The following is a 9,971-nucleotide window of genomic DNA, read 5'->3' as shown; positions in this document are numbered from 1 at the left end:
ATGTGTTTTTAAATGACTTCTTCAATAAAGTGGACAAAGAAAGAATCTTCACAAAAAAACAACCCTGCAGCAGTTTTTCACTCAACTGCTCCCAAGTGCTAGAAAATGTTTAAAGCCATTCTTAAAGACCTACAGGAACTCCGTGTGTGTGCCGCCTCGGCAGTTTCATGAAATTCAACTAAAGAAGCACAACGACATCCTCCAAGAACACATTCAGGTCAAGGAAGACAATAACTGTTTTCCTACTTTTCTGAACACACAACACCAAAGTGACAGTGCTGTGCTGCAATGTTCCATATAATTCACATTATTTGGTATTATTGTATTTTCTGCTCCTCTTAGAGGAGAGTTTTAGAGTTTCAATGAAGAAACTTCGATCTGTAGATTATATTTAAAGTTCACATGTAAATGACTTTTAAAAGCTTTAACAGCTAATTCTGATCTCACAACTAAAGAAAAGAAAATTCAATTAACAACAAATACAATAAGTAGAACAAATGAAGAATAAAGGAGGGTAAAACTTATTTGAAGTGGCTATTGATTTTTTTTTTTTTATGAACCTTAATATCCAGCCCATAGCTTGTTTAATACCAGGCTTCAGTTATTTACAGAGAAATAGTGTTTGATCATTAATGTTAAAAACACCTGCTACAGTTCCAGACTTTCAGTTATGCCTTTAGACCTTGAATATAAAAATCTGAATTGAACATTTTGTAAGACTTGTAGTGACACTGTGAAAACCATTTCACCAAAAATTCTAATTACTGTATTTCCCAGACTACCTGTCAAACATGCATCAGAGAGGAAAAACACGAGCAAGATACAACAGTGCATAAATCACTTTATTTTTCACATATCACAAATGCTAAAATAAAAAACATGAATGCATCAAAAACATCTTTTTCTCTATCACGCCTGCTGATGAGATCAGCTGCACCAGTTCTTTTCAATACATTCTAAAAACGCTGGTTATCTCAGGACACGGGTTCTCGGCGTGCGGCGGACGGTCTGAGGCGGGAGTCGATGACGGATCGATGAGCCTGCGGCCCTCAGGATTCCTGATGAGGCAGGTGGTGGAAGCCCCGCCGTCCATCTTCAATCCGCCGGCTCGCCGAGCTGCGGAGGCGCTGAGATATTACGGCGCAGAACGCCCACGGAGGGGGCTGACAGCGCTGGTCTGACGGTGTGGGATCAAACAGGACGCGGAGCGGCCCTGAGGAGAAAAGCCCCCCGCCTGTTAACGCCAACAAAGGAGTCTGTGGTGGTTCTCCTGCTCCGTCCTCAGTCTGCAGAGCTCTCGTCGGAGCTCTCCTCTCCCGCTGCTTTCCAGTCTTTCCTCCTCTTCTTTTTTGCGTCTGGCCCTGAGTCTGAGTCTCTGCGCGAGTCCTGCCTTCGTCTCTTGCGACCGTGCGTCCGTCTGTCTCCTCCCGCCTCGCCGCCGCTGTCCCCTGAGCTGCTGTCCTCGTCCCTCCCTCTGCTTTTAGCAGCTTTCTTGTTTTTATGTCGGCTCTTAGTCCTTCTTCTCCTCTGCTTGTCATTGCTGGCGCTGCTGTCATCACTGCTGCCGTCGCTGCTCCAGCACTCTGCTTTCCTGCGCTTCTCCTCCTCACCTCTTTTCTTCTTTTTCTTTTTCTTCTTTCGAGAGGCTTTTTTGGACCGTTTTGACAAGCACGCCTCTGTGTCAGACTTGGACTTCTTAAGTTTGCGGTGCCCAGTCTTCTTTGAGGCTCTGTGTTTTTCACTAAAGGAAACCAAAGCAAACACAGCAGAGGTGAGACAATCTGAGGTGTTACACCGAGCCTTACAGGCACAACCCAACCACTGTACACGACAAGAACAGAGCGGAGCAAGTCTCTCATCTCCTGTGGGGCTCTGGGGAAGCTTCCTCTTAAGTTTAAATTTCTATTTCACTGAACAGCTGCTGCTGTCGCATGCTTGTTTTGTTCTCGAATCCTGATATGTCTCAAATTGAAATCAGGGTTTGGAAGTTGAAGGTTAAAATCAGAATCTGCTCATGTATGTGAAAGTAGCAGATGTCTGTTTTGGAAGGAGAAGTTTTTTTAAAGGAAACTAAAAATGAACAGGAACTAGGCTGATGTGACTCTTGTATGAATCTGAGCTGTGTCTGGTGGTGTAGTGGTCAGCTGTCCAGGGTGAAGAACCCCGTCTCCACCCACTGCAGCCCCCTGCGACCCGAGGTCCAACACGGCGCTGCAGAAGATGGATGGATGGATGTGGGCTGTGTGTGGCTCTGTTCTAATCTTCTGCTCATTGCTGCAGTGCAGACTTTTTGCTTACCCGTCACTTTCGAACTCCTCGGGGTAAAGCTCCTTGAAGCCGCTGTGTCCCCATCTGTGACAAAACCAGGAAATACAATTTGTTGATTTTATCCAAGTCTGGTACTTTTTTATTATTTTTCCCCAGAGTATGGGGACATGACGCTTGTTCCATGAGGACGAGTAAAATACAGCTGACAAAACCAATCTGCAAAACAGACAAATTTAATTTACAAGGAGTGAAGAGAGTGATTTGGTGTTAATGATCGGTACCTGTCAGGATCGTTGGCCTCGAAGTCATACAGCTTGCGAGTCCAGTATCGAGCCTCTCTGTCGTCGTGTTCTGACATCCGCTCTGAGCCTCGACCCAGGTCTGGGTGCTCACCCGACACTCGGTCGCAGTGCATATGTCCTCTGGAACACAGCGATCGTCAGTATGTTGGAAGCCGGTACAGAGCGAGAACTCTAAACTGAAAGCCTCATGAGAAAACAATGTCTTCAAAGACTTTTGGTCTCACTTGTGTTTAAGCGGATCAGACTGAAGAGGGACGCTCGTGGCTCCTACCTCGCACACGCTGGCTGTTTGTGGTGGGACATTTGGACCTCCCAGTCACGCATTTTCCACATCTCCATCTCCTCCTGGATCTGCAGTGTGTCAACAGTAATATGTACATGAAGGTCTGCCATGACACACTTTCATATATTCACCAGTCAGATGTTCGGTTATGTGCATACAATATAAACTAGACACCAAGAGGAAAGAAGTTTGTGTATGTGTATATATATATATATATATATATATATATATATATATATATATATATATATATATATATACATATATATATATATATATATATATATGTGTGTGTGTGTATATATATACACACATACATATATATACAGATATACATTTATACACATATAGAAATAAAACGCTGCTTGTTTTTGTGATGTGTAAGGTTACTGCAAAAGCAGATTTTGTCCGCAACATCACTTTGACTTAACAAACAAAATAACATTCTATTTTCTTTTTTAATTTTGCCTTCACTCATATGTCAATAAACAATAACATGATCAGGAATGAAAAATGAAAACAAAGCAGCTCCATTAAAAACAGATGCAAAATTCCTGGCAGGGCGGACACATTACACCACGTTACTGACAGCAGTGAAAGAAATGCTCTGACTCTTTCATTAAAGTAGAAATGCCAGTATGCACAAATATTCCAGTTCTGCTTAACAGAAAAATGCATTTGAAGAGTCTGGAAATCCCAAGCATTCATTATACTGACTAGTACCTGTGATTTGTAAATTACAGAGGGTGAAGTTCAGGTATTATTCTCAGTCAATAGGTTAAATGACCGTTTTCAAGACTTTCCAGGGTCTTCAGACTGTAATAATACTATTATTATTACAATACTACAATTTTTCACATGCACTTTGATTTAGCTATCAAAGAGAATCGCACTGATTATATCATGAAAAAAAATGGAACTATGATCATTGATATGTTCTTTGTCATGTTATGACACACTTTGTTGCTTTATAAAGACATTTCAACGAGCACAAATGATGGTTAGATTCAACATATACCTCTAACATATAACAAAGTGAGATCAGGATTTAAACAGAATAATAAAGCATCGATATTTTTGCTTGGTTTCAGCTGTAATAAACCGGACGAGCTTGTCTCGATCAGCACATGAATGGAAGCTCACCTTGTTGTGAGCGTCTGTGTGGCGGATTACATTCCTCAGCAGCGTCTTCCCCATCGGCTGTTTTGCCATGATGACACCTGGCAGAAAGTAAGTCACATCCGATCGCTGTTATTGACAACTTTAATCCGAGGTCACCGAGTGGATGTGTTCATAAGAGCCCCGCGGTACCCGGTACCCGCCGGTACCCGTTAGCTTAGCCAAACACAGTTAACACCGCGCGACACTCATCAGTCAACATAACGCGTTTAACACCAGCTCGACCAAACAGCGTCGGACAACGCGTACTGCTACATATATATATCATCATTTAAAAAAAAAAACTGTATAAACTGTACCTTTTACAAAGCAGGGACATTCAAGAAGTAATTATCATCAACTCGAACACCACTTCCGCATACGCGATGATTCGTAAGCGTTACGTACGCTGACGTTGAGGATACTGAGTCCTGACTGGTCCAGTGGTCCGTCAATCATTGTAGTAGGCGGTTTGAGCTAGTTATGCTAATATAAGTTTATTAATATGTATACAGCTGTTCAAACAGGTGCACGTGTGTGTGGGTGTCCTAATTTTCTTTTCGAACACTTTGGTAAAAATGATGTGGACTCATTAGCACTGTGCTTCTCTGACCCCTCACTTCAGAATCAACAACATCACTTTGATAACATATGTACAAAGACATGAGGAGCAGCTCTCTTTCTATGTGCCAGTATATACATGCAATTAGTGTTAATGTAAGTAACAAGTCCTGCCTTTATTTCCGTTAGACAACATCAAACAAGCTGCCTCTTATACAATCTGCAACCCAGTTTTCCTAATGTAAAGGCTCCACTGGGACTACAGGCTCCTGTTTAAAATCTGTCTACAGGGTAATTATCTTTTAAAAAAACAACAGCAGCGATGCCAATTTTTTACACGTGTGGTAATTTGTTATCAACATTTGTGGGAACAAATCAGACTTTTTGGCCTATTTGAAATACCCTGGCAGCAATGCTCGCCAACATTTTGATGGCAGATTATGAAGACAAGCGCATACTTCATTAAGTTCTAGCCTAGTTATGCGAGTTAAGAAGAAGTCTACATGGTTATTTGGTTCAAGTTGTCCTGTATCACAGAGCAAGATGATTGTGTGACCGTGTCAGCTCAAGTGACTGATGGGAATCAAAAGACTGTCTTATTTTATGAAAGTTTACAAGACCTACTTTCAGGTAACTTTGTGTTTGTGTATTAAAACGACAAGTAGCTCAACTGCACATCAATAGGGCCACAGTTTTCTGAGGAGTATATATTTTCTTTTTTCTATTTATTCATTTATTTATCTTGCATTATTCTGTTTATCCTCAAAGAGGCTCTTAGTGTTGTGAAGGCAGTCACTGAGGATATTTTGATGGCAGATGCTTGATCATCAAAAATGTTCCCTGTGCAGGAAGATTGGCTTGCTTTTCTTTTGAAACCCTTTTCCAAAACCAGACATTTAGACTTTGTTGAAGTTAAACTGAATGTAAAGCAGTTGTTTCAAGTCTTTCAACAAGCTACTTTGGAAGCTTTTGAGTAGTAAATTGTTGAAAACAGCCATCAGCATTTGACAGCATGCCAGCCACTTGTTTTGAATTAAAACCGCAGGAAGGTCCACTTGCCAGTGTTCCAGCTTCATCCACACAGGTGCTTGACGTCTACTTCATCTAGTCCATTTTAGAGACTTATGCTGGCAGGATGCAGTTTGTGTGGAAAAAAAAAAAAACTGAAGGAGTGTTTCTGCAGAGAGTGGAAATGTATTTCTGTCTCTGCTGGATAAACTAGAAACTCGTCTCAAACTGCCATGGTGACAATGCATTTGGAAATACTTTTCTATGTGTGTTTAACAGGTGTATTACAATGTAATGCTACACTTTTAAATCATGGCACTGGAGGAGGAACTAGGAGAAAACCTACAAACACACACACCGGGAGAAAATACAAACAAGTGTGTTTTATTGAGCTGCCTGACAGCCAAGGTTAGCAGCTACTGACTGCATGTACAGCGTCATACACTGGACTAAAAAATTAAAGCTTTTGTTTTTGCCTCCATTTTGCATGACAGCAGGATTATTTCACAGGTGCATTTTGGACTGGACACAATTGAAAACTCTAAAATGTGCAGTTTTGTGACACAGCACACCACAGATTCTAATCTGGTCTGCCAAACCAGCAAGTTGTAAAAATTTACAATAAAACATTGATTTTTTTTTTTCACATACTAAAATATAGCAGACACAACACAACGCTGAGACCTGAGATGAGCTATTAGAATTTAGAGTCTGTAAAAACATGCATAAGGCAACACCTGTAAGAGACGGGTTTTTTTTTTTTTTTTCAGCATTTTGCTCCATATCTCATGAAAAGTGGCTCATGTTGAGAATATAGGAATTTTCAGAAATAATTGTTTGGATTTCTGAAAATATGAACATGTTTACATTCTGCAAAACAGCAGATAAAAAGTGAATTTAAAGGTAAATGTGGCACAGTTTTACCAATCCAGGCCTCTCAAGATGAAATGTGGCCCCTGGATTAAAACATGTTTGACAGCCCTGTTTAAATCAGTGAAAAAAAAGTGTAAGAATACGTTGGTCAAACATTTTTGACATAACATACGAACTGAATGCTGTTGTCATTCAACAATAAATGCAATATACTGAACCGTCTTCAAGCTGATCAATGGTTTCTAAAAACTTCTGATTCAATTCAGTGATCCAAGTTTCTAATTTTCTAATTCCTGTCACTTTTCTGTTTGACTGAGTGCAGTTTGAATGTTAAACCTTAACGATATAAAACAAATTCAGGCCAAAGCGGCGTGAGCTCTAAATGTGTTTCAGGTTTTATTTATTCTCAGTTACTTTTTTTTATTGCGGTAGATATTTACTGCACAGATATTCTGCACAGCGGCCGATTTATTACAAGAGCGAGTGACTTTGAGTCATTTCTCTTCAGTGTTATTGCCCTCAAATGTCTTCTCTAAATTGTATTTGACAACAGAAACGGTGGGATTCCCAGGGACTAAATCAGATCAGCTTTGTGGCGCCTCGCGCGCATCTGCTTGAAGGTCACTGGAAAAACACAGACAACTTTAGTTTTATCGCAGACGCCGGCGTGATTTGCAATCAGAATCCACGGTGACCACACGGCAATCTGCTCATTTGATTTACAAACTGGCTGACGACACGCCGTCCCTGTGGCAAGGTGGCTTTCTTCACAGCGCCTGGATCCCCATCGGTGGGACGTACACACACACTAACACACACTCTGAACAACAAAGGCACTGCAGCTTATATATCATTCCACACATGAAGCAAATAGTATCTGTGAAAACACTTTGCTTCCCTCAGTTCCCTCGACCACCTCATCCTAATTTGACTGAGTTTGTCCTTGTCTTTTTAATTTAGAGATGAAAACATGTGAAGTAAGGATGGAACAAATGCAAAAAAAATAAGCAGATGAAGAAACACAACAGACTGAAGACATTTAGAAGGTTTGAATCATTTATAGTGAGTTTTCAGGGCACACGGTGCAGCAGTGGTTAGCACTGTCATGTCACTGCCAGAGGTGTCACGGTTCAAATACCGGCCGAGGCCTCTATGTGTGAAGTTTGCATGTTCTCCCCGTGTGTGTGTGGGTTTCCTCTCACAGTCCAACAACAGGCATATGAGGTTAATTGGTGACCTTAAATTGCTGTGTGTGTGTGTGTGTGTGTGTGTGTGTGGCTGTTTGTTCTGTGGTGGGCTGCAGGTTTGTCCAGGGTGAATCCTGTCCTCATACAGTTAGCTGGGATTAACTCCAGCGACCTCTGACCCTGTACAAGATTAGGATAAGAAGTATTGAAGATGGGTGGATACTTTAAATAAAATGGCAGCATACTGTTTGTTCTTATCTGCACTTCTTTTTGTTTCACTGTGTTTTTTGGTTCATAAATGATTAGATTGAATGGTCCAGAGGACGGATGCACGGCTGGATGTTCAGATTAGCTGGAAACACTCCTTCATTTCTCCATACTGATGTTAGAGCGGAGTCTTCACTTCATGAAAAAGTTCTCGATAACACGTTGGTGACAAATCAGGTGGGTGTCAGGTTTTCTAACAAACTTCCAGTCTTTGTAGTGCCACTTCCCTTCTTTTTATCTCCACTGACTGTTCTTTTCTGCCTCCACTTCAACAGCAGAAGGGTTTTTGAACTGAAAAGAGCATAACTTTTGAAAATACTGACATTATTTGCACATGATGCTTTCCAAAAAAAGAAGCATAATGGGCTTTTCAGAGTGCTTTTAAGGTTTTGATCAGGTTTGGTCCGATAAAGAAATCGGGATTTTACTATGCTAATTGCTAATTAGATGGCAGGAAACAGCAACAGCCACTGTTTCAATGAGGTGCATCATCAGGTCTGTTATTTCTGAACATTGTAGACACACTCAACTGAAATTAATCAAGCATATCTTGGGTTTAATTTATAATGAGATTATGAGGCCTAGTCTTTCTGTGTGAAGTTTGCATGTTCTCCTTGTACTTGCATGGGTTTTTCTGTTTTTCTCCAGGTACTCGGCTTCATCACAGCCCTACAAAGTTATCTAAAGTGCACAAACAATAGGAATGAATGCAGCCCTTCGGAACGCTCCAGCAAAGCTGGTTTGAAACGTTTCATCACCTTCGTCAGCAGTGGACTGAAGCATCAAGAGTTATCCAGTAAATGAGCTCCCTGCCCCGCCTGGACCAGAGGAGACTCACCTGGACTCAGCAGGAGGAGTGGGCCACTCAGTGCTCCACACTCCTCTCTTTGATGTGAGTACAGTTTAGGTTTCATTTGAAATGGCAGTCCTACAGTCCGGAGGGGGAGATGAAGAGGCTCTGGATCCAAGCCGCTTCATGTCCAGAGTGAAGTGTGCACAGCCAGAGAGGATTTTTAGTGAAATGCGATCTGCTGCTCCACTGTGCTGCTTTATCAAGATAATACAGTGTCTGCCAGGAGATTCTCTCTCTTCTGTCTGCAGAGATGCTCGCTCTCTCCTTCTCACTTCGACGCAGTGCCACAGCCACTGAGAGCTGCTCAGCTGAACATGCGATCAGTGCTCCTGACAGGTGGAGAATCCACGGTCAGGTGGAAGGTAAGAGGAAAAAACACACAGAAAAATAAAACAGGAACAGCAAAGTGAGTAAAATTATTTAAAACAGTCAAAAGAAGAGGTCAAATTGAAATGGTAAATACAGTTAAACCTGCTGTAACCAACAGGATGCTCAGCTCTGAATAGCCAAGATGCGTAAAATGATGAAAAGAACTACAAAAACTGCCAAAGATTCTCTAAAAATTGGAAAATTTATTAAAATACATCTAAATTGCAGCTTTCATGAATGCAAACTCGGCTTTTGTATGTGAAGCAATTTCTGTGAGGTGTTTTTCATTTCAGATCATTATTTCTCTCTTGAGGGACGAATAAAGATTTGTCTAATCCAACGTGTTGCGGCTTCAGACAAATTTTATTTGATGAAAGCAACAAAAACATCTAATTTTTTCATGAAGGTTGACGATTGCTGCTCATATCCTCAGATCCATGAAACATGATGAGCTGAAGGATGCTGACGATGAGAAATATGTGAATTTTGAGACGCTGCTTCTTTGAATACCATGAGATCAATTTTAAAAAATGAAAAACTATTGCAATACATTAGTTATTGTGCATAAAATATACAATGATCATGATTATAGGAAACATATTGCCCAGTATTTGTTGAAAATTTAATCTGAGATCATAAATAATAGCAGTAGGAGCTGTGGGCCAGGATTTTTCCAAGGTTGAGAACTTAAGCTCACCTTGTGAAAATCCTTTTGCCTCAGCGTGCGCCCCCTCCTGGGCCCGCCCTCCACCCCTCCATCCATCCTCATCACCACCGTCCCCCTAAATCACATACCACACATGCTTTGTCTCTCAACAAGTAGTACATTTTATTGAAATTCC

General features: G+C 41.1%; 1 protein-coding gene across 2 annotated transcripts; it reads right to left on the bottom strand.

Annotated features, from left to right (window-relative positions):
* Positions 1–832: 832 nt before the first annotated feature.
* Positions 833–4,407, bottom strand: nkapd1 (NKAP domain containing 1). 2 transcript variants are annotated; one of them, XM_030108727.1, is made up of 6 exons: positions 4,332–4,407; positions 3,997–4,073; positions 2,842–2,921; positions 2,550–2,690; positions 2,299–2,352; positions 833–1,741 (listed from the first exon to the last, which is right to left on the bottom strand). In XM_030108727.1, exons 2-6 carry the CDS (start codon positions 4,063–4,065, stop codon positions 1,282–1,284), a joined length of 804 nt encoding a protein of 267 aa, XP_029964587.1. In that variant the 5' UTR covers positions 4,066–4,073; positions 4,332–4,407; the 3' UTR covers positions 833–1,281. The 2 variants fall into 2 exon arrangements, with proteins under 2 accessions (XP_029964587.1, XP_029964589.1); XM_030108729.1 differs by lacking the exons at positions 3,997–4,073; positions 4,332–4,407 and having other exon boundaries at positions 2,795–2,923.
* Positions 4,408–9,971: the final 5,564 nt, after the last annotated feature.

The sequence above is a fragment of the Salarias fasciatus genome, chromosome 14 (assembly GCF_902148845.1).
Source record: "Salarias fasciatus chromosome 14, fSalaFa1.1, whole genome shotgun sequence".
In the NCBI taxonomy this organism is placed as follows: domain Eukaryota; kingdom Metazoa; phylum Chordata; class Actinopteri; order Blenniiformes; family Blenniidae; genus Salarias; species Salarias fasciatus.
This window is presented reverse-complemented; position numbering and strand designations above follow the sequence as displayed.